This window comes from Macaca thibetana, chromosome 14 (assembly GCF_024542745.1).
Source record: "Macaca thibetana thibetana isolate TM-01 chromosome 14, ASM2454274v1, whole genome shotgun sequence".
Lineage (NCBI taxonomy): Eukaryota > Metazoa > Chordata > Mammalia > Primates > Cercopithecidae > Macaca > Macaca thibetana.
Window position 1 is genome coordinate 106,454,035 of NC_065591.1, and position 22,465 is coordinate 106,476,499.

The 22,465-nt window shown below is 37.7% G+C and overlaps 1 protein-coding gene across 1 annotated transcript in view; it reads left to right on the forward strand.

The window, feature by feature from the left end:
* The window catches only part of NXPE2 (neurexophilin and PC-esterase domain family member 2), a 44,083-nt gene extending 23,351 nt beyond the window's left edge, over nt 1–20,732 (forward strand). The window contains exons 3-6 of the mRNA XM_050759273.1: nt 11,398–12,131; nt 17,315–17,376; nt 19,106–19,321; nt 19,706–20,732. Coding sequence (XP_050615230.1) covers nt 11,398–12,131; nt 17,315–17,376; nt 19,106–19,321; nt 19,706–20,241 — 1,548 coding nt within the window. The 3' untranslated portion in view covers nt 20,242–20,732. The remainder of the gene's footprint in view (nt 1–11,397; nt 12,132–17,314; nt 17,377–19,105; nt 19,322–19,705) is intronic.
* The last annotated feature ends 1,733 nt before the right edge of the window (nt 20,733–22,465 follow it).

Sequence of the window (22,465 nt, forward strand, 5' to 3'; positions counted from 1 at the left end):
CCCACCTCTTCCAAGATAGTCCCTGAGCCTTGAGGAGTTGAATAGCTTTAATTTCTAGCCCTGTGTCTCAGGAATGCAGTTAATTTTGATTGGCATCTTCTACCAGGCCTGAAGATGAGGCTTTAATTGCTGTCAGAGCTTAAGTTTAGTGGGACTTAGTGTTCTTTTTAGACCCAGAAGTCAAAGCCCTGTAACTCAATGTCACAAGGACTTTAAAAGCACATACAGGAAGATACAAGGATGCAATAACATTAATTAAATTTTTTTTAATCTCAATTTTTTCCTGAGCAAACCAAACTTAATAATAGTGGCATAGGAATTATTTTGATAAAACTTAAAATCTGTTAGTCTAGTTACCAAAGGCAAAAGAAAAGACCTTTTGTAGTGCATAGAATATTATGGTGGAAGAAGACATTTCCTTTAAACCTTTAAGAAAACATTGCTAGCATCAGGCCAAAAGAAACAGAACCTGAGCAGGAAAATAAATAAATAAATAAATAAATAAATAAATAAATAAATAGAACCTTATATGAACTGAAAATGAGTTGAAGGGTAGTGTTACTATTTCATGTCTTTTAAAAGGGGAGAGAAAACCAAAACCTGTGAGATGCAATAAAAGTTGAACTTTGGGTTAAAATTAAAAAATTAAAATATCTTATAATTTATTAAGGGTGAATAAACCCTTAAGAAAGTTTCATTGTTCTAATCAATTCTATTCTTTAGTGTATAAGTGAGGTTTTTTTTAACATCAAACCTGATCTATAGAAAGACCATCATATTTTCCCTTTAATCATAGAGAACTAGATCATTTAAAAGTTTTCAAGTTTTAAAAAATAAATCCTCTTATTGTCACTTACACAGGCTGTTCATGACATGCTTGGACTTTCTGATTTGTCCTGAACATCCCTTTTCCTTTAACAACCAATCATTTTACTCTAGGACTAAATTTACCATAAAATTCTTTCTTGTTTGAATTATTTTTTGTAGTAGTACTTTTCACTTTCTAAAATAATATATGATTTACTCATTTATTATGTTCATTGATTATTGTCTGTCTTTATCTAGTATATAGTAACATTTATAGAGTCAAAGTTTTTTTTTTTTTTGAGATGGAGTCTCACTCTGTCACCAGGCTGGAGTGCAGTGACGCAACCTCGGCTCACTGCAACCTCCGCCTCCCGGGTTCAAGTGATTCTCCTGCTTCAGCCTCCTGAGTAGCTGGGATTACAGGCACATGCCACGATGCCCAGCTAATTTTTGCATTTTTAGTACAGATGGAGTTTCACCATGTTGGCCAGGATGGTCTTGATCTCTTGACCTCATGATCCACCCGCCCTGGCCTCCCAAGAGTCAAAGATTTTTATAAGTGTTTATTGGTATCACAAGTGCCTAGAACAGTGTCTGGTACATAGTAGATACTTAATAAATAACTAGTAAATAACAAAATAAAGAAAGACTGTTCAGTTATCTGGGTGAGAGGTAATGGTGGCCTGAAATAAGCTATTAACAATAAGGATAGAGAAAAGTCAATGAATTTGGGCTATAATTGACAGTAATTGTGATTGACTATGGGAGGTAAAGAGGCAAGTTTAACCAGGAGTTACATTCCAAGTTTGTACAACTGCATGGCTGGTGATATAATTCACTGAAGTATTGACCAGAGTAGGAGAAATAGTTGGACGACAAAAGATGGATTTAGGTATGAACAGTCTAGGTTTGGTTCATTTTAGGTCAACGAAGTGGAGATATTGTAAATATAGATCTGAAGCTGGGAAAGACCTGGCTTAGAAAAACAGATTTAAGAAACATCAGAATACAAATGGCAGCTGAAGTCATTGTAGTCTGTGACATTTCCTTGGATGAGCTATAAAGTGAGAAGAAAAAGTTGCTAGTGATATAATCCTGAGAAACAAAATAAGCACTGGGCTGAGGAGTTAGTGTTAGTGGAGAAGGTACACATGGGATGGAAGAGGACCCTTGAGAAACTTAATTGGTAGAGGTGAGGAACTGATGAAGGTTAGAATAGCAATTAAAGGGGGAAACAGAGGCTCAAAAAAATTTCCTTTTTGTAATGTGGGAGATACTTGAATACATTTTAATTCATATGGAAAAAGGCTAATAGAAGAAAGTAGGAAGTAGAAAAGAAAAAGTGTGATTACACATGTTTGGCAGTGTGACAGGAAGTTGAATTGCTAAGTGATTACTCTTACAGTTCTCTAAAGCCAAGAAGCTTCAAGAGCAAAGAAATTTAGGTATTGGAGGAACTGCCTCCGGGGATATTGAAGTCTACCTGGAAGATGTCAAGACTTCTCGTGATTAAGACTAGGAGTCAAGTTCTTCATGATCTTCTGTAAATGAGTAAAAGAATCCAGTTGGTCAAAAAATGACAGAGAAGAGGAGGATTAGGTAGTAATTGGTGACAGTTGGTCAGATATATCATGGAGAACAAGATATCTTAGGGTCTTCTGAAAAAATGTATATCCCTTAATGTATATAAATCTTTGAAATATCTATGTATTTGAAATGTGTGTGCATATGTGTGTGAAACCCTGGTTTTAGTCCATTCAAGCTGTTCCAAAAGAATGCCACTGACGGAATGGCTTACAAGCAATATAAATTTACTGCTCACAGTTCTGGAAGCTGCAAAGTCCAAGATCAAGGCACCAACATATTTGGTGTCTGATGAGGGCCTGCTTCCTTGTTCATAGATGGGTATCTTTTCACGTGTACTCAAATGGTGGAATGGGCAAAGGAACTCTCTGGGGTCCTTTTTGTAAAGTCACTAACTTTATTAATGAGGGCTCCATCCCCATGATCTAATCACCTCTCCAGAAGTCCCATCTCTTAATACCATCACATTGAAAGTTCAGTTGTAACATACAAATTTGGGGGAACCACAAATATTCTATCTATAGCAACATTGGAGATTAGGTTACAACATGAATTTTGGGGAGATGCAAGCATTTAGTCTATGGCAATTCTAGTGTGTGCATATGTGTGTGTGTGTTTAACAGGTTATTAAATAATGAAACAACTGGGCCTCACATGAAATTGAGCACTAAATGATGATCCTGGCCCTGCTACTACTATTTTAAAGAGACTTTCCTCCTTCTGTGCCTAATTTTAAGGGTCTAGCACAAAACTTTTTGTTTTTCCTTGCTCATATTTGTGGCTCATATGTTGCATAATTCTACTACATAATATTCATGACATGACAAAAATCATAGAAATAAATAACAGATACATGGTTGCCAGAGATTAAGGAATGGCAGAGGGTGAGGGAAAAGTAAGCATGGTAAAAAAGCAGCAACATGAAGGAGAGGAAATGTTCTGTATCTCGACTATATCAGTTTCAATATGCTGGTAGCAATATTTTACTAGTTTTGCAAGATGTTACCATTGAAAAAAACTCAGTAAAGGGCACATGAGATTTCTCTATAATTTATTTTTTTCTAAATACTTTTATAATTTTTAAAATTTTAGATTCAGGGAGTACATGTGCAGGTTTCTTATATGGTTATATTGCATGATGATGTGGTTTAGGCTTCTAATGCTCCCATTGCCCAGTAGCAAACATAGTACTCAATAGGTGGTTTTTCAATCCTCACCATCCTCCCTCCCTGCTTTTGGAATCCCCAGTGTTTATTGTTCTCATCTTGGGTCCATATATACCCAACGTTTAACTCTCACTCATAAGTGAGAACATGTGGTATTTGGTTTTCTGTTTCTGTGTTAATTCATTTAGGATAATGGCCCCCAGCTGCATCCATATTGCTACAAAGGACATGATTTTGTGCTTTGTTTTGGCTGTGTAGTATTCCATGGTGTATATGTACCACATTTTTTTATTCAGTCCACCATTGATGGGCACCTGGGTTGATTCTATGTCTTTGCTATTGTGAATAGCACTACAATAAACATACAAGTACAAATGTCTTTTTGGTAGAACAATTTCTTTTCCATTGGGTACATACCCAGTAATGAGATTGCTGGGTTGAATGGCAATTATATTTTTAGTTATTTGAGAAATCTTCAAACTGCTTTTCACAATACCTGAACTAATTTACAGTCCCACCAACATTGTGTAAGCAATTATTTTTCTCCGCAACACTGCCAACATGTGTTATTTTTTGACTGTTTAATAGTGGCCATTCTGACTGGTGTGAGATGGTATCTCTCTGGAGTTTTGATTTGCATATCTTTGATGATTAGTGATGTTGAGCATTTTTTATGTTTGTTGGCCACCTGTATGTCTTCTTTTGAGAAGTATCTGTTTGTGTCCTTTACCTACTTTTTACTGGGACTATTTGTGTTTTTCCTGTTGATTTATGCTCCTTATAGATTCTTGACAGTAGTCCTTTGTTGAATACATTGTTTGTAAATATCTTCTACCATTCTGTAGCTTGTCTGTTTGCTCTGTTGATAGTTTGTTTTGCTGTGGAGAAGTTCTTTAGTTTAATTCTGTCCCAATTATCAATTTTTGTTTTTGTTACATTTGCTTTTGAGAGCTTAGCTATAAATTCTTTGCCTAGGCCAATGTCTAGAAGAGTATTTCCCAAGTTTTCTTCTAGGATTTTTGTAGTTTGAGGTCTTATATTTAAGTCTTTAACCCATTTTGAGTTAATTTTTCTATATGGTAAGAGGTGGAGGTCCAGTTTTATTCTTCTGCACATGGTTAACCAGTTTTCCTGCACCGTTTATTGAATTCCCCAGTGTTTATTTTTGTTGACTATATTGAATATTAGTTGGTTATAGGTGTGTGGCTTTATTCCAGGGGTCTCAATTCTGTTCCATTAGTCTATGTGCCTGTTTTTGTACCAGTACCATGGTGTTTTGTTTACTGTAGCCTTGTAGTGAAGTATAAAGTTGAACAATGTGATGCCACTAGCTGCATTCTTTTTCATTTAGGATTGCCTTGACTATTTGGGCTCTCTTTTGGTTCCATATGAATTTTAGAATAGTTTTTTCTAATTTGGTGAATACTGATGTTGGAGTAGCATTGAATCTGTACATTGCTTTGGGCAGTATGGACATTTAAATGATATAGATTTTTCTAATCCATGAGCATGGGATGTTTTTCCATTTGATGATTTTTCTCATCATTGTTTTGTAGTTCTCCTTGTAGAGATCTTTCACCTCCTTGGTTAGATGTATTCCTAGGTATTTTTTGTAGCTATTGTACATAGGATTGGATTCTTGATATTTTCTTAGCTTGAACATTATTGGTTTATAAAAATGCTTCCAATTTTTGTACGTAAGTTTTGTATTCTGAGACTTTGCTAAAGACCTGTTTATCAGGTCTAGGAGTCTTTTGGCATAATCTTTAAGGTTTTCTAGATATAGAATAATATCATCAATGAAGAGAGATAATTTGACTTCCTATTTTCCTATTTTGATGCTTTTTATGTTTTTCTCCTGCCTGATTACTCTGGTTAGGACTTCCAGTATGTTGAATAGGAGTGGTGAGAATGGACATCCTTGTTCCAGCTCTTAAGGACAATGCTTTCAGTTTTTGCCTGTTCATTATGATACTGGCTATGAGTTTGTCACAGATAGCCATGATTATTCTGAGGTGTGTTCCTTTGATGCCTAGTTTGTTGAAGGTTTTTATCATAAAGGGATGTTGCATTTTTATTGAATGCCTTTTCTACATCTATTGAAATGATGATATAGTTTTTGTTTTTAATTCTGTTTACATGGTGAATCACATTTATTGATTTGCATATGTTAAACCATCCTTGCATCACTGGAATAAAGCCCACTTAATTGTGGTGAATCAACTTTTGATGTGCTGCTGAATTCAGTTTGCTAGTGTTTTATCAAGGAGTTTTGCATCTATATTCATCAGAAATATTGGCCTGTAAGTTTGTTGTTGGTGTTGTGTCTTTGCCAGATTTTGGTATCAGAATGATACTGGCTTTGTAGAATGAGTTAGAGAAGAGTTCTTTCTCCTCGATTTTTTGGAATAGTTTCAGTAGGATTGGTACCACTCTTCTTTGTACGTCTGGTAGAATTCAGCTGTGAATCTATGTAGTCCAGGCCTTTTTCTGTTTTTAAACAGTTATTATTATGATTATTATGATTTCTCAAAGGCTTTGTTCATTTTTAAAAATTATTTTCATTTTTAATTTTTTTTTTTGAGACGGAGTCTCTTCATTTTTATTTTTATCTGAGTGGTTCATTCAAAAAACTGGTCTTTGATCTCTAAAATTCCTTCTGCTTAGTCTTTTGTTAAGGTTTCCAACTGTATTTTAAAATTCCTTTAGTAAATTTTTTAATTCCAGAAGTTCTGTTTGGTTCTTTCTTAGTACAGCTATGTCATCTTCCAAATCTTGGATCATTTTTTCTGGCGCCTTGTGTTGAACTTCAAATTTCTCTTGAATCTTGGTTAGTTTCCTTGCCGTGCACATGCTGAATTATATACCTGTCATTTTAGATATTTCATTCTAGTTAATATACATTGTTTGTGAGTGAATGGCATCCTTTGGAGGTGATGAAATGCTCTGGTTTTTTGTATTGCCAGAGTTCTTACACTGGTTCCTTCTCATCTGAGAAAGTTGACACTTCTTTTCTTTCCTTTGAATTTGCTATCATTTGGATAGGGATTCTTGATTTTTTCTTTTGTTTTTTTCTTGGGGGTATGGCTATGGTGTATGTTGTGTATGATAAAATGGCTTTGTTTCCTGGTGTTTTCAGGGTGCCTAGGCTCTTTATGGGCTCATTGGTTACAGATAGGTTGCAGTGGCTTTCTCAGATATTGCTTTTTGTAGCAATGTAATTTTGTTTGGTGGTGTAATTCAAGCAGCAATTTAGTGTGTGGCATTTAAGAGTAACAGCTGGAAGCTAGGGGCAGCGACAGAGACAAATTGGGAGTGTGAAACATGCCCTCTCCTAGCACACATGCACCTTCAGTGGTGGTGGAGACACTGGGGAAGCTGTCTCTTTCAGTCCATGCTCCCCATGCCCTGATAGGAAGAGCTGCTGCTAAGTCTACAACAGTACACTGAGAAGAAAGGTGGGGGTGAGCGATGACCTCCTCTCCACATGCACTCCTGGGCTTTGGTGATGCCACCTTCAGCAGCTGGTACCATGCTTGCATTTTCTTTGGCCCAAGGGGGGCTTTGGTGAGCTGTGCTCCCCCTTCCCTTAGGGGCAGATAGTGCTGAGGGTTAGATCTCCAGGGAAAGTGAGGTCTGCCTCCCTTCTACTTCTTGAAGCTGATGGGCACTATCCCCTAAATGGCCAAGGGAGCAGGCTGGAACACCAGGATTGACACACACAGACTGGTTCCAGATTGCAAAGCTGTCCCTGGCTATAAGCCTCACCACCCAGGAGAAACCCTGGTTTCAGAAACTCTCCTCCTGCTCCAGGCCTGTGACAGGAAAAAGACTAATTCCAGTGCCTACTGCTGGGGAACTCTCCACATTCACCACTCAATTCTCACTGTGGGTACCCTTCTGCCTTTCCAGAGCAAATGCCTGAGCATTCCAGTGTAAACTCCGGCCTGAGCCCAAAATGCCTGCTGTGGTCACCACTGCCAAGTGGCCAAACAGTGTCTTTAAATGCTCAAAATGGATCTATGGCTTGGTTTCTGTTATTAGTTTTGGAAAAATTTCAGTCATTATTTCTTCAAATATTTCTTCTGTTCCTTTCTCTTTATTTCTCTTTATTCTCCTTTTGGTATTCCCATTATGTGTATTTATGCCTATTGTGTTTGTCCCACGGTTCTTGGATATTCTGTTCTTTCTTCATGCTTTTTCTCTTGTTTTTAGTTTGGGAAGTTTCTGTTGACATACCTTCAAGCTCTCTTATTTTTCACATGACTATGTTCAGTCTGTTCATGAGATCATCAAAGATGTTCTTTATTCTGATGCAGTGTTTTTTTTATTTCAGCATTTCCTTTTGATTGTTTCTTAGAGTTGCCACATCTCTACATGCATTACCCATCTGTTTCCACTTGTCGTGTATTTTTTTTTATTAGAGCCCTAAGTATTAATACCTCAATCATAGTTATTTTAAATTTCCGGTCTGATAATTTCAAAATCTCTATTATAACTAAGTTTGGTTCTGATGCTTGCATTGTCCCTTTAGACTGTATTTTTTTTTCTTCTTGTGTGCCCTGTAATTTTTATCAAAATCTGGATATGACATAGTTGGTCAACTGGAACTGAGATAGGCCTTTAGTGTGAGCTTTTATGTTTATGTGGTTAGGAGTTAGACTGTGTTTACTGTTTACTGTAGATATTGTCTCAGAGGCTACAATTTCCTCCAGTTTCCATCTTTATGTCTCTCCTAGAGACTTCATCCTTGGGTGTTTCTAGGGACCCCTTTTTAAATAGGGTCTGAGACTTGCAGTGCTTTTCGCTATCATCTTCTGTTTCTATACAGAATTCCTATTGAGTTGGTTGTAAGATGTGCAGGAGGGGAGGCATTCTGTAGTACTGTGATTTATTCTCAGTATTTTAGTGAGCTTATGCCCTTAAATGGTGACCTTCACAAGTGCTTGTCAGCTTCCCGTTTTCCTATACCCACATCAATCCTTAGGTGAAATAAGAAGGCCAGATGGGGGCTGGGTTTGGGTATTTTCCTTACCCCAGGTTGATCAGGTTTTGGCAAAACCCAACTTGGTTAGGCTCTAGTAACCTAGTTCCCCTTGTTCTCCTTGTTAAGGAGAACAGAGAGTTCTGGTACATTTAAAAATAGTGGCATTGGAATTAGAAAAAGAGAACAAAGAGAAAACAATTATTAAAATGGTAGACTTAAATCAAAGCATATCAATAAGAACACTAAATATAAATAGTCCAAACACATCAGTGAAAACACAGTGACTGTCAGAATGTATAAAAAGAAGAAATCGGCCAGGCACGGTGGCTCATGCCTGTAATCCCAGCAGTTTGGGAGGCCAAGGCAGGCGGATCACGAGGTCAGAAATTCAAGACCAGCCTGACTAACATGGTGAAAGAACGTCTCTACTAAAATACAAAAAAAAAAAAAAAAAAAAAAAAAAAAAAAATTGCTGGGTGTGGTGGGGCACACCTGTAATCCCAGCTACTTAGGAGGCTGAGGCAAGAGAATTGCTTGAACCCGGGAGGTGGAGGTTGCAGTGAGCCGAGATTGCACCACTGCACTCCCCTGGGTGACAGAGTGAGACTCCATCTCAATTTAAAAGAAGAAGAAGAAGGAGAAGGAGAAAGAAGAAGAGGAAGAAAGAAGAAGGAGAAGAAGGAGAAGGGGAAGGGGAAGAGGAAGAAGAGGAAGAGGAGGAGGAAGAGGAGGAGGAGGAGGAGAAGGAGAAGGAGAAGAGGAGAGGAAGAGGAAGAGGAAGAAGAAAGAAGAAGAAGAAGAAGAAGAAGAAGAAGAAGAAGAAGAAGAAGAAGAAGAAGAAGAAGAAGAAGAAGAAGAAATAATAATAATAATTAGGTGGGGCTCAGTGGCTCAGATCTATAATCCTAGCACTTTGGGAGACTGAGACTGGCAGATTCCTTGAGCCCAAGAGTTTAAGACCAGCCTGGGCAACGTGGTGAAAATACAAAATTTACAAAAAACTTTGTACAAAAAATACAAAATTTACCCAGATGCTGGTGGCTCACACTACCTGGGAAGCTGAGGTGGGAGGATCACCTAAGCCTGGTAGATCAAAGATCCAGTGAGCTGTGATCATGCCACTGCAATCCAGCCTAGATGACAGAGTGAGACTCCATATCCAAAAAAAAAAAAAAAAAAGAAAAGAAACCAACCATAAGCTAACATCCATTTTAAATATAAAGATATAGGTAGGCTAAAAGTAAAATGACAAAAATAGATATACCATGCAAAACCTAACCAAAATAATGCTTGCATGAATTTATTAATATCAGACAAAGTAGATTTCAGAACCAGGAAAATTACTAAGAATAAATAAGATCACTATATAATGATAAAAGTGACAATTCACCCCAAATACGTAACAAGCAATACATGTGTGTACATCTAATAGCAGAGCTACAAAATATTTGAAGAAAAGCATATATCAATAAAAAGAAAAGGAAAGATTCGGAATCATAGTCAAAAACATTAACATTGTTCTTAGTAATTGATGAAATATGTAGAGAGAAAGTCAGTTGAGGAGGTTGAATGATGGCCCCCTAAAAATGTGTCTACTTGAAACCCCTGAATATGACCTACAGTAGTCCTCTTTAAATCTACTAAATATATATTCCAAGACCCCAGTGGATGCCTGAAACTGCAGATAGCACCAAACCCTATACAGTGTAAATGCTGCTTTTTCTTATACATAGATACCTACGATGAAGTTTAATTTATAAATTAGGCACAGTAAGACATTAATAAAAGTAACTAATATTAAAATAGAATAATTATAACAACATACTGTAATAAAAGTTACATAAATATGGTTTCTCTCTCTCTCTCTGTCTCTTTCTCTCTCTCAAAATATCTTATTGTACTATACCCATCTATTTTTGGACCATGGTTGACCATGGGTAACTAAAACCATGAATAAGAAAGTGCTGCTATATTTAGAAAAACACTCTTTGATGATGTAAGTAAGTGAAAGGGCTCAAGATGAGATCATCCTGGATTCAGGGGGATCCTAAATCCAGTGACAAATGTCCTTTTAAGAGAAGAAAAGGGGAAAACACACACAGAGGGGAAGGTTACATAAACATGGAGGCAGAGATTGAAGTAAACTATCTACAAGCCAAGGAACACCAAGGATTACTGGAAATCACCAGGGGTTAGGAGAGATGTATGGAATATATTCCTCCGCAAAGCCTCCATAAGGAACCAACCCTGTTGACATCTTGATCTCAGACTTCTGGCCTCCAGAACTATGAGCGAATAAATTTATGTTGTTTTAAGTCACTAAATTTGTGATGCTTTGTGATGTCAGCCCAATGAAACTAATATAGTCAGTAAAAATGTAGAAGAACTAGAGAACACAACCCTTCAACTAAATCTGATTGACCTTCATAAAACACTTCCTCCAACAGCAGTGGAATATACATTCTTTCCCAGTGTACATGAAACATGTACCACATTGTGCTCTGTTGTCTGCATTGTCGATATAGAAAATGATAATATGATTTTTCAAAAGAAAAGTCGAGGGGATAGCAAAAGGAAAAACTCTAAAATTGAATCATGAAATGATATGTATTGATTATATCTAGTTAATTTTTAAGCCAGTGACTCCTAAAGAAAACCATCTGCTGGCAGCAGAGGAAGTCATACTACATGGAAACCAATTCTGATGATTCCATAACTGAAAACCAGTTAGTATTGATTTTTGATATTTAATTTATCACACTGAAAGGTGTAAAATAAGCCATAATAATTCATATAGAAAAGCAAGCACTATTATTTGCTGATGATATTTTCTTTTCCCTTTCAATATTTCAGTTCTTGTTCAGCTTGGAAAACCATATTACCCTGAACCAAGGGAACATCTTCAAAAAATCTTCACACTCCGAAGCACCACTGTGTCCAGCAGTTTCACCAAAAGAGACTGAACTTAGAATAAAGGACATTATGGAGAAACTAGACCAGCAGATCCCACCCAGACCATTCACCCATGTGAATACCACCACCAGTGCCACACACAGCACAGCCACCATCCTTAACCCTCAAGATACGTACTGCAGGGGGGATCAGCTGGACATCCTTCTGGAAGTGAGGGACCACTTGGGACGCAGGAAGCAATATGGTGGGGATTTCCTGAGGGCCAGGATGTCCTCCCCAGCCCTAATGGCAGGTGCTTCAGGAAAGGTGACTGACTTCAACAACGGCACCTACCTGGTCAGCTTCACTTTGTTCTGGGAGGGCCAGGTCTCCCTGTCTCTGCTGCTCATCCACCCCAGTGAAGGGGTGTCAGCCCTCTGGAGGGCAAGGAACCAAGGATGTGATAAGATCATCTTCATTGGCCTGTTTGCCAATAGAACTTCCAATGTCTTCACTGAATGTGGCCTGACCCTAAACACAAATGCTGAACTGTGCCAGTACATGGATGACAGAGACCATGAAGCCTTCTACTGTGTGAGGCCTCAACATAGGCCCTGTGAGTCCTTGACCCACGTGACCACTAGGACAAGAAATATTTCCTGTCTTAGCAAGGAAGAATGGAGCCTTTTCCACAGGTAAAGAGGCTTCCAAATACAATAATAGACAAAATGAGGTATTTGACTAAACTCTGCCTAGTAGTTTTGCCTAATCAAACTTTTGTATCATGTCAATTATGTTGACTAAATTATAATTAGGTCCTCAGAGTCCGTTCAGCTTGGAGTGTGTTCACAGGGATCCATACAAGTCACCTCTAGAACTATTTGCTGACAGGAATATAATCAGTGAAGCACTTAATGTAGACCTATAGTTCTCCATGGTTTGCAGTACTTCCAGGTTCAGTAATTTTTTATAGACCAGTATTTTCTATAATGTGTTCCAAGGAATACTAATCCTATAGAGTATTAATAGATGCTGTACAATAAAAAAGTGGTGAATGATATCATTGTTCAGTCAAGCTTTACCCCTTACATCCAGTGAATCATCAAGTTCTATACATTATACCTCCCAATTATCTCCTGAACCCAGCCATTTCTGTCTACCACGATTGCCTCTATCCTTGTATAATCTGCCATCATACCTCAGATCATGCAACAATCCCCAGAGCTGATTTCTCTGCCCTCAGTCTTGTTTCTTCCAATCTATTCTCCACACTGCACCTAGACTAATGTTTTTGAAACGCAGTTATATCTTTTACTATTTCCTCCTTAAAAGTTTTAAGATGACCCCATGACACTAAGGGTGAAATTTAAACTCTTTAATATGTTTACAAAGACTTTTCTCCCTTGGCAGCCTCTTGTCTCACCTTTATGCTGCCTTGCTCTCTGTCGGTCAGTGGGACTCCTTTTATTTCACAAATGGACCATGTCCTCTCACCTCTGGCATTTCACAGGCTTTGGTTTAGACATCATTTCCTCTAGGAAACTTTCCATCTCCCTGAGTGAAGTTCTAGTCCTATATTCTTCCTTAGCATTTTGTTCTTCCCCAACATAATTCTTATTACATTATTAATTTTCCAATTTATTTTTAATATCCTCTGTTAAGTTGTAAGCTCTGCAGAGCATTAAGTGTTAACTACTTTTCACCATTCATTCTTTTTTTTTTTTTGAGACTGAGTCTCGCTCTGTCACCCAGGCTGGAGTGCAGTGGCACGATCTCAACTCACTGCACCCTCCACCTCCTGGGTACAAGCAATTCTCCTGCCTCAGTCTCCAGAGTAGCTGGGACCACAGGCACCTGTTACCACGCCTGGCTAATTTTTGTATCTTTAGTAGAGACGGGGTTTCACCATGTTGGCCAGGCTAGTCTTGAACTCCCCACCTCAGGTGATCCACCCACTTCATCTTCCCAGAGTGCTGGAATTATAGGCATAAGCCATCATGCCTAGACCATTCTTTCAGTTTATAAGTAGTCAGCACCTTCTGTATTCCAGACACAGCCCTAGGTGTTGGGAATTAACATTCTAGTGGGCTAGAAGGACAAAAAGTAAATAAACAGATTTTTCTTTTACTATTTCCTCCTTAAAAGCTTTAAGATGACCCCACGGCTCTAAGGGTGAAATTTAAGCTCTTTTAATATTAAAACTCTTTACTATGAAGGTCATAAGAGTAAGGGTTTGAAACGTGATGGTTGATGCTATTTTAAAATGGTGTCAGGTAAGGCTTGTCTTGAGCAGCAACCTGAGTGAAGGGAGGGAGTAAGCCATGTCAATTTTCAGGAAATAGCATTTTCAAGAGAATGAATAGGACCTGAGGCAAGAGCATGTTGGAATGTTCCAGGAACCATGGTGGGGGTGGAGTGCAGTGAGGCTGGAATGCAGGAAGTGAGGGAGACAGAAGATGAGATAGGTAGGCAGGGCCTTAGAAATCATCTATCTGTGTCTCTCAGGAAGTCAGTCAGGGCCAGTATTTTGTCTCACAGGCCCAGCACAATGCCTGACACTGAGAAAGTTCTGAATAACTATTTGTTGAATGAAAAAATAAGTGAAATAATGCAATCTGGAGAAATAATTAAAGTTAAGTTGGTTTCTTTGCAGCAGGACTTCTCAGAAACTTTAATATGGATCCCTTCAAGCAAGAATAGAGCACACAGCATTTCCCAAATTTATTTGGCCACAGACCACTTATTTTATGGATCATTTAAAGAGACTTTGGTTCCCCAGTTTGGGAGCTGCTGCCATAGAAAGGCTTTAGTTTTCTGATATGTGTTCAGAAGGGCAAATTTCCAGGAAAGCACAATATCCTGGAAATTCAAATTCGAATCCAATTTAAGCATTATGATGACACAGAGAGTTGGGTACAACTGACCCTACATCACTTCAGGCTCTCCCTTTCACCCCTACGTCACCTTCACTTCTTTACATTTTCCCGATCAAGGTATGGAAAAATCTCTTCATCCCCTCTGGCTCAGTTAAAAGAAGCTGGGATTTTTAAAATAAATTTTTATGAAGCAAAGGAAAAATGATCATGGAGACATAAAGTTCTTCCTGTTTTGAAGGTCTCAGAATTATGTCTTAAGTGTAAGGGTGGACTTAAGTTTCTATATTCTATATGTTCTATGTGTGCCTGACTCTATATTCCCTTTTGGCTACAGCTGGATCCCTCTTGAGTTAGTCCTCACTGAAAGCCCAGGTTGGAGGTACCATTCTTGCTCAGTTGCTGGCTGTATCTCAGGAAATCCGAAGTCCCTAGTCTGGCAGACTGGCACACATTTTGGGTCCTAATCAGGCTTCTCAAGGGGGCTGTGCTCATCACAGTAATCATGATAGTAACCTGCTTTATTTCCAAATGGACATAAGTCCTTCCCAGATGCCCTGCTCTATTCAAGCTATTAAGTTTTTTTCCCCTGCTGCATGGAAATAGAGATTTCAGTCTCCTTACGGGTGATGTAGTGCATATGCAAGGAACAGCTGATTACACATTCAAGAAGTCTCATGGACCATTCTATTGCTAAGCTCTAGGGCCCCTTCTTAGACCCAAGCCCAGTTCTTTGACATCTTTCCTTCTCACAAACACAGGGACTAAGCCAGTTCCTGTTTCATTTGTAACATAGTAGCATTAATTCTTGAACAACCCAGATTTGGACTGCACAAATCCACCTGTATTCAAAGAATTTTCAACCAAATGTGGATCAAAAATATAACATTCACAGGATGCAAAACCTACACATAAGGAAAGCTGACTTTTCACATGCTTAGGTTCCATGGGGCTGAATGCAGGACTTGAGCACATGCTGATTTTTGTAGATGCAGTGGGGGTCCTGGAACCAATCTCCCACATATACTGAGGGATGACTGTAAATATATTTTCCAACTTGGGTTCTCTCTCCCAACCCCGGCTGAAGAATCAGAAATGTTACTTCCTAGGACATTTATTTCTTCAAATTAAAAAAGTCTTTTTCTTTTTAATTTAAGAGTTTTATGGATAATCGTGATAAAAAAATAAATGAGGGGCTACCACAGGAGAAGACATCACATAGGTAACACAGTTGTTCACTATTCTGTTAGTTTATATTATGGTCTAATTAATTATAGACCTCTTTTTAAAATTTAATGCACATACACAATTACAAAAACAGGAGGCATTAAAATGAATTCCTTTATAACGTTAATACATGGTTTTAATCCTAATTTTAATGTAGCATCAAAGTTTTCTTTGGTAACCAAATTTACAAGGTAGCCAGGTCTTGATCTCTTTTGTTATCCTCAGGCTTACCTAAGATAGGTATGGGAGAATAGAGGTTTGGTCAGGTTCAAATTTCTTAGAGACAAATCTTAATCTTGTGCCAAAAATAAGTCTGATGGGATCCTCAGTAGGTCAGTAATAATAATTGCAATGATTATCCTCAGTAATAATAATTGCAATGATTGTTGAGCACCTACTATATGTCAACCTTTATGTTAGATGCCTCCCTTATATTATACCATTAATCCTCAGTAATATACTCTGGAGTGACTATTATTATGCTCATTTTAAAGATGAGGAAATTTAGGCATATTAAATAGGTTGGCCAAAGTCACATATCCAGTTGAATTACAGAGTCAGAACAGGATAACCAGTCATTCTTATTCTAAAGTCAATGGGCCATAGTGCTGTCTCCCATGACTCCACCACTCCATGCAACCATCACCTCCAGCCATTCTGACCTCTCTTCAGTCCTCTGGCCTTCTTGATGAAGGGGATATTATCTTCACTTGACCCAAAAACTCATTTCCTGAGATTCAGGCAATTCTTCTCAATATTAGAAAGTGCTTTCTCCATCCTTCTTGAAGGTTTCTGTGGCTCTGGCTCTTAAAGGGCCTACCTTCCCCCAGACGGTTTTCATTCTGATAGAGTGAATTCAGTTTGGCCAGACATAGTCAACATAGTCGTTGGGACTGATACATGGTTAATACATTGTTTTAATCCTAATTTTAATGTAGCATCATTAAGATGAAGCTCACTGTGCTGGGCACTGGAAATATTATAGTGAGTAATATTGACTTGATTCCTATCTGAGGGAGATAACAGACTATGAAAAATAGATTCCTGGGAACTCAAAAAGATGAAGAGTAGATGAAGATGAAGCTGACAATGTAGACACTCATAGGAGATTTTTTATACCAGTTAGGGAGCTTTTCCTGTAGGTTAGGACAGAAAGTCATGGGAACATTTTACATAGGGGAATAAAACAGGTAGCATAGAGGTTGTATTTCGGTGGGATAAACCAAAAGGGCAGAAAGATAGTATTATAATAATTTAGGACAGGGTTCTCAAAGTAATGTCACTGGACCATTGGCTTTGGGTTTGCCCAAGAGCTTGTTATTATAGAAATCCAAATTCTTGAAAATTTGCCCCATAACTATTGAAACAGAAATTCTGGGTGTGAGGCTCAGCAATCAGAGTTGTAATAGGTACTGCAGGTAATTCTGATGCAAGCTCAAGTTTGAGAAGCACTGGCCTACGAAAAGGTTGATGAAGGCCTGAATTACTACAGGTGGAAAAGGTGGAGAGGGTAGTTTGTGGTAGAGAGCCACTTAGAAGGTAAAATTAAAAGGAGGATAGACAGATAGATAGACAGATAGATGTTAGATAGATTTGATGGATTGCATATGGAGGGTGAGTGACTTTTCTGGATCTCCAGATTTCCTGCTATTAGCAGAGGAACAGCTTTCCAGAATCCTGACCCATTTACTTTCCCAGGATATCTTAAATATATCAAAATAATGGGGGGAAAGGCATTTGGCAGATATTAAGCTAATTTATTTTCCCATTTCTTGCAGGTCCAACATAGGAGTTGAAATGATGAAGAACTTTACTCCCGTTGAGGTCGTACCATGTAACAGTAAGTCTGGAGTGTTGTTGCCTGCCATGATCACAATTTATCTGTGGAAAGGACATGCTTACTTAGAGATATTTATTCCACATTAACCATTTGATCTCTCATTTCCTGGGCCAAATTACATCAACCACCTTGGGTTTTAGAAGGGATTTTATTCTTGGAAATTATTTTCATATTGATTTAAACCAATTTTCATCCCAAGTCAGATATAAAAGGCTAGGGAAACTGTTAACTTCAGTGGCACCATCTCAGAATGTACAGACTATTTGTATTTAAATTTGAGATTCATTCCTCCAGAGCCAATGATCAGGTGCTGGTGCCATGTGAAAAATGAATCAGGTGAGCTGCACAGATTCAGAGTTAGGATGTTTCTTTGGTGGTTTCTAATTTCTCATTTAGCCAAGCCATCTTACTTTAAGTTCTATGAACTAGAAATTTCTGTGATTTTTTTCTCAGTTTAATCACATGAACTTTAGTGGTCAACACAAAACCATTTCCCTCTAGAAGTGATATTTGTGCTATACTGGAAATGAAGTGAATTTCAAAATTAAAGTAAAGCAAAGGACTTCCATTTTAACAATCAACGGGGTATACAGTTACTCATTACCCCTTTTTCATGCATTTAGCAAATGTTTACTGAGGACCTACTATACACAAAGAACTTTGCTAAACCCTGTGGAGAACATAAATACAAATAAATCATGAACCCAGATGTAAAGCTCACAATCTATGAAGAAGACAGATCCCTTCTCTGCTAGGGCAACTATCATTCACACCCAACTTTTACACTGAAGAAAGTTCTTAGATTCTTGAGGCAACTTGAATGCTCATAGCACCTCTTTTGTTTCCCTCTTGCCTGAACAGTAATTTCTAGTAAAGTCAGTCAGTTTCTTGGAAGATAGTACCAGACTGTAATTTTTGGAGCCACTTACAAATCTGATGTAATTCGATACGAATAAATATAAGTTCCTAAATATGTACCCCATACCCCAACAATGCAGGTAAATGACAAAGAAGATGTGCATATTAAGTGTTGAATATAAAAGTGACCTCAGACACTTACCTGGGGGAAAACTCAATAGGAGTCAGTAAATACAATTTAGGCTATTTTAATAGAAGAGCATTCAGAAAAGGGAGGTCATGATCCTACTTTTTTCTATGTTAGATCACACTGAGAATATTACATTCAGTTCTAGACACAACAATTAAGATTTAAGGATTTTAGAAAAATTATTAGCCAGAGAAGATGATTCTGGGACACACAAAATAAACAATGTGTGACACTCATTTCATAAACACGTTCAAGCTTCTTTTCCTGGATAAGTAGTTTGAGGAAGATGAGATTTAAAATTCAGCGAGGCCAATGTCATTGGTGTAATATTTGGCAGGGCCACTGCACCCTGCTATTTCACGGCCCCACATTTCCTCCTGACTCTGGCTGACTGTTCCACAGCAGAGTGGCTCTGGGGACAAGGTGGAGCCCAGGGAGACATTGCAAATTCACGAGAGCCAACAGATCCCCACTCCAAGAAAAACTATTCAAGAAAAACTATTTAATTCACCCTTTTAACATGATCTTACTAAATAAATATTTGTGGAAGAGAGGAGGGCAAAACAGCGCTGAAGAGAAAGGGGGAGGAAAAAGAGGAGAAGGAAGGCAAAAATGAGAAACATTTTTCCAAAATAATTTGCGGTAATAAAAATTACTTAGTCTGGAAATTTGTATTGCCAGAGAGCGAGAATATAAAAAAGAACTGCCAGATTGGAATGAAGACTCCTTTCCCCAGTGGTTATACTTTGAAAAAAATGTGGATTACAGCATTTTGTAAACAGATCAAGTTCAATGAAACACAAAATATAAATGACTGCTTGGAAAGAAAACTTATTTATCTCATGGGAGATTCAACACTGCGTCAGTGGATTTACTACTTACAAAAAGCTGTAAAAAGTATGTATTTAATTTATATTTTGAAATTCTATTTGACTTTTGAGGGTTTTGAAATAATAATTAGAATTATTTGCTTTTATTTTCTAATATTTATTTTATTATTTTTTAAAATTTGCCTAACTTTTGGCTTTGGGCTTTTAATAAAAAGTTAAATTTTATATTTTCATTCACAAATGTTAATATTTTTCTTCCTCTTCATGTATTCTCATAAAAAGTTCAAGATTTTGTTAAGATTGTAATGCACCTGGTAAAATTATCCAGCCTACATAGGCAACAATGCTTAGTTAGAAGTGATCTTGGTTAGAATTTTGTACATGTTGTGTGCAGTTTAAAGTTGTATCATTTTTCTTTTGTTAAAAGATTTATTGATTTGTCTTTCATTAGCCCTAAAATATTTTGATCATCATGGAGCTGGGATCTTTAAAACACACGTTCTTCTGGATGTTGAAAGACATATTTTGATTCAGTGGAAAAAACATGGTCATCCATTTGTTACCAAAAAGTTATTCTCAGTGAAAGATGAAAACTATATCCCACGGGAAATTGACCGGGTAGCAGGAGACAAAAACACAGCCATTGTCATTACCCTTGGCCAACACTTCAGACCTTTTCCCATCAACATTTTCATCCGTAGGGCCATCAATATTCAAAAGGCCATTGAACGTCTATTCTTGCGAAGCCCAGAGACCAAGGTGATACTTAAAACTGAAAACACCAGAGAGATACATCAAAATGCAGAGATGTTTAGTGACTTTCATGGCTATATTCAGAATCTTATCATAAGAGATATTTTTGTGGATCTTAATGTGGGTATTATTGATGCCTGGGACATGACAATTGCATATTGCACCAACAATGCCCATCCACCAGATTATGTGATTCAAAATCAGATTGGCATGTTCTTAAACTACATTTGTTAGAGGAAAAATACGAAAATAGCACTAGCCACTTTCTATAGATGATCTCGCACATACAGTGAGGATAGTTTAATGCAATCCAAGTTTTGAGGAAACTAAATTTGAAAAAGTTTTATTATAGTTAAATATATGTAACATAACATTTACCATTTAAGCTATTTTATTATTTTATTTTTGAGATGGAGTTTTGCTCTTGTTGCCCAGACTGGAGTGCAATGATGTGATCTCAGCTCACTACAACCTCCACCTCCAAGGTTCAAGTGATTCTCCTGCCTCAGCCTCCCAAGTAGCTGGGATTACAGGTGCCCACCACCACGCCCAGCTAATTTTTATATTTTTTAGTAGAGATGGGGTTTCACTATGTTGGCCAGGCTGGTCTCGAACTCCTGACCTTAGGTGATCTGCCCACCTCGGCTTCCCAAAGTGCTGGGATTACAGGCATGAGCCACCATGCCCGGGATTATTTTAATTTTTTGAGACAGAGTCTCACTCTGTCACCAAGACTAGAGTGCAGTGGCACAATGTCAGCTCACTGCAACCTCTGCCTCCTGGGTTCAAATGATTCTCCTGACTCAGTCTCCCACGTAGCTGGGATCACCAGCGTGCAGCACCACTCCTGGCTATAAACATTTTTAAGCATACAATTCAGTGGTATTAAGTAATTTACAATGTTGTGAAACCATCATCATGATCCATCTCTGGCACATTTTTAACATTCCAAAAAGAAACTCGGTACCTATTAAACAATAACTCCCCATTCGCTCCTGTCCTTGGCCCATGGAAACTGCCATTGTATTTTCTGTCCTTCTGAATTTGACTATTTTAGGTAGCTCATACAAGTGGGAACATGCAGCATTTGTCCTTTTCTGTCTGACTCATTTCACTTAGCATAATGCCTTTAAGGTTCATCCATGTTGTAGCATTTGTCAGAATTTTCCTTCATTTTTAAGACTGAATAATATTCCATTGTATGTATGTGCCACATTTTGTTTATACATTCATTTGTTGGTCAACATTTGGGTTGTTTCCCTTTTTGGCTACTGTAAATAGTACTTACTAGGAAGAGAAAACCAAATTTAAAGGCATGTCTCCAGTGCGGAGCATGATGATTGAATAGCAAATGATCATCACCCATAATTTGAAGACATGTGCAGCCCAGAAATGCATAGATTAAATGATTCAAGTTTAGAGAAAGTATGATGTATACAGGAAAACTCAGTGGGATCATAATAGCAGTTTTCTTGCTTAGGAAAATTATTTGGAACTTAGTAACCAGTTGTTCTCTAGATTCCAGTAAGAATCGTGGGTCACAATCCAAAACCCACAGGCTCATTGAGAGAAACCAACTTAGTATTATGTTAATGTACAGACCCCAAAACCCTGATTCTTGGATATCCTAAAATATGATTTGGGATCTCCTCCAGAGGGCCTCAAATGACAAATTTTGTCTCTAAATCGTCCTCTTATTAGAAAGATACACTCCCTTTCTATTAATATATTCTAGGTCTCAAGAGTGGGAATATTGTTATCAAGGATACTTCCCCTGTTAGGACTGTGTTTCTTAGTGAAAGAAAGTGAAGTTATAATGCTGTAACATCAGTACAAAGTCTGGGTCATCGGGAGGTGGAGGTTGCAGTGAGCCAAGATCGCACCACTGTACTCCAGCCTGGGTGACAGAGTGAGACCCCATCTCAAAAAAAAAAAAAAAAAAAAAAAAAAACCAAGAAAAGTCTAGGTCATACACCTTAACACTAGACTCCTCTAAATAAGGGAACTCACGTTAGAAGTTCCTTCCTTGTATCAAGCTACTTATCGGTTCTAATTCTTCCTTTAGGAAACTTTGAAAGTAAATTTAATTATTCTTCCAACCATTGCACTGTTAATTGCTTAAATGAGTTATCATTTTCCCATCACGACCACCTCAAATTCCTTCAACCTAGTTCTGATATGATAGTTTCTAGTTTTCTTACCTTCTCTTCACATGTACTGGTTTGTCTATATCACTCTACAACTCACTCTATAATGTGCCTTCTCCCCCATCTCTCACCTCAACAAATTGAATGTTTTAATTTAAATGTGATCCATTAACCCCTATAAAAGAGGGTCTATTATTTCTGTTGTTCTAGAATTGCACTGTACAACACAACAGTCATTAGTTGCATAGGGCTATTTAAATTTAAATTAAATTAAGTGAAAAATTAGTTCCTCAGTTGCACTATTCACATTT